The sequence below is a fragment of the Lipotes vexillifer genome, unplaced genomic scaffold (assembly GCF_000442215.2).
Source record: "Lipotes vexillifer unplaced genomic scaffold, Lipotes_vexillifer_v1.1 scaffold1094, whole genome shotgun sequence".
Taxonomy (NCBI): domain Eukaryota; kingdom Metazoa; phylum Chordata; class Mammalia; order Artiodactyla; family Lipotidae; genus Lipotes; species Lipotes vexillifer.
The window spans coordinates 788,932-791,404 of NW_006792775.1; the positions used below are offsets into that span (position 1 = coordinate 788,932).

At 67.0% G+C, this 2,473-nt stretch overlaps 1 protein-coding gene across 1 annotated transcript in view; it reads left to right on the plus strand.

Moving 5' to 3' along the window:
• Nucleotides 1–2,473, plus strand: part of MUC2 (mucin 2, oligomeric mucus/gel-forming) — a 49,660-nt gene that overhangs the window by 24,262 nt on the left and 22,925 nt on the right. The window contains exons 43-48 of the mRNA XM_007465997.1: nt 500–678; nt 960–1,029; nt 1,154–1,254; nt 1,395–1,426; nt 1,896–2,073; nt 2,288–2,392. Coding sequence (XP_007466059.1) covers nt 500–678; nt 960–1,029; nt 1,154–1,254; nt 1,395–1,426; nt 1,896–2,073; nt 2,288–2,392 — 665 coding nt within the window. The remainder of the gene's footprint in view (nt 1–499; nt 679–959; nt 1,030–1,153; nt 1,255–1,394; nt 1,427–1,895; nt 2,074–2,287; nt 2,393–2,473) is intronic.

Below are 2,473 nucleotides of genomic sequence, written 5' to 3' on the forward strand. Positions count from 1 at the left end.
CCCCCCCCATCTCTCCTGCCTTCTGGGCTGGTGCAGGGGCGGTTGGGCTTGAATCCTGGGTAGACTAGTTGACTCGGGACAGAGTTCGCATCCAGGACTGATGCTGGGGACGGGTATTTGGGCTTAGACAGAGAGGGGCGCTCCCAAAGCTGGTACCCCTGGGAGCAAGCAGCTCGTCCCCGAGGGGGGGCGAGTCGGGGCTGGGAGGTCCTCTGCTGGTGTTGCTGGAGGGGGGTCTTGGCACCCCGTGGCCATTTAGACACGAAGCTTCCATCTCTGGGCCCGAGCACAGCGCCTCATCCTCGGGCCACAGTGCTGGCCCCCCTACCCCAAGGCCAGCCCCGCCGCTCTGCTCCCACCCTCAGCCCACGGGCACCTGTCTGGTGGTGCAGGCTGAGCCGGGCCCCGGGGCACAGCCCGGGTGCAGGTGCTGGGCAAGGGGTATTGTGAGAGAGGTGGGGCACCGGCCAGACCGTGACCTGCAGCCCTCCACCCGCAGCTTGTTTGCCCCGTGCCACACTGTGGCGTCCCCCAAGCACTACTACGAAGCCTGCATATTCGACAGCTTCACCGTGCCCGACTCAAGCCTGGAGTGTGCCAGCCTGCAGACCTACGCAGCCCTCTGTGCCCAGGAGGGCATCTGCGTCAACTGGCGGAACCACACCGGCGGGGCCTGCCGTGAGTGCCTGACCGCCCCGTCCCGGGCTCTGCTGGGCGCTGTGCCGGGAGCCGGACTCGGGTGGGGGGACAGGCCACCAGAAGAGCAGCCTTGCTCAGCACCCGGCGGGCTGGGCCCCCTCCTCCTGGCTCGGGACAGCATGGGGGGCTGAGGCCACGCTCAGCCCGTTCGGGTGTGTGGGGTCCTGTTTGGGAGGGGTTGGGCATGATGTCACTTGGGGGTTAGGGTGGGGGACACAGGCTTTCCCCCTCTGACTCTGGTTCCTGCCCCCTCCCCACAGTGGTGACGTGCCCGGCGCACCGCGAGTACCAGGCCTGTGGTCCCGTGGAGGAGCCCACCTGCAAGTCCAGGTCAGTCACTGTGGACGCGTCGGGGCGGCGGGCTGCTGTCCCTCTGACCGTGCTCCTGGCCGGTGTGTCGGGGCTGGTCGTCCAGTCTGTCCCCTCGCCGTCTCATGATGCTCTCCCCCCCCAGCCCCACCCAAGCAAACAGCCCACACCTGGCGGAAGGCTGCTTCTGTCCCAAGGGCACCACCAGCTACGCGCCCGGCTTCGACGTCTGCGTGGACCTGTGCGGTAGGCTGCCTGCCAGAGGCCGCTACTCCTCCCTGGGGCTGAGGCCAGCTCCCACGTGCTGGGGCTGTGCTCACGGGGCTGTGCTCACGGGGCTGTGCTCACGGGGCTGTGCTCACGGGGCCTGTCTCCTTCCTTCCTAGGCTGCGTGGGGCCCGACAACGTGCCCAGAGAGGTAGGCTGACACCCTTGGTGCTGGGACTGGACACTCCCACGAGCCCTGCATTTTGGGAGGTGGGATGGGTTGGAATGAGAACCTGGGACCCTTGGAGGCTATAATGAGTAATGAGTGATTTAAGTCCTGGAAGGCTGAGCTAGCAGGGGGATCCACCCACTAGCCATTTGATGGTCTGTCTACACCTGCGGCGTCTGCAGTGTTGAGCGTGTCTCCTGCGCGTGGTTGGTTCTGTAGCTCCACGCTGTGTGAGCCCCACAGAGACACGTGGTGCGCCTGCCCCGCGCCAGGCCTGTGTGTGCACACGCTGGTGAGCAGGTCTCGGTTGTGATGTGAGTGTCCTGGCCCAGAACCTGCCCTGTGCACTCAGAGCGGGGAGGGCGCGGGCTTTCCCGCAGGCCGCCCGGTGCAGTGCTGCCTTGGGCTGACCGGCACCCGCTCTCCCTCTGTTTGCCCCTCCTCCCTGCAGTTTGGGGAGCACTTTGAGTTCGACTGCAAGGACTGCATCTGCCTGGAGGGGGGCAGCGGCATCATCTGCAGGCCCAAGACATGCCACCCCAGGACCCACGTGGAGTGCAAGGAGGACGGCACCTACACTGTCACAGAGGTCGACCCCGCCAACACCTGCTGCAACATCACCTCCTGCAGTAAGGCGCCCGCGGGGCAGGGAGCGGGCTTGGCCCTGCTGTGGTTTCTGGAGGTGGGGGCCTCAGGGCGTGTCCGCAGGAGAGTGGGCGTCGGTGGGGCCATGGGGGTCCAGACCCCGGGTCCCTCTGCTGCAGGCCCCAGCCCTGCGCGGGGTGGCGTCGGGGCTCAGCCAGCTAGCAGCCGTGCTCACTGGGGCATCTCCCCCGTCTTCAGAATGCAACACCAGCCTGTGCAACAAGAAGCCCCCCCTGTGCCTGCTGGGGTTCGAGGTGAAGAGCGAGATGGTCCCTGGGAGGTGCTGCCCCTCCTACTCGTGTGGTAGGTGGGCCGGGGTGGGGGATGATGGAGGTCTAGGCCGGGCAGCTGGGCTGGGGCTGGGTGGCGGTGTGACGGGGGGGG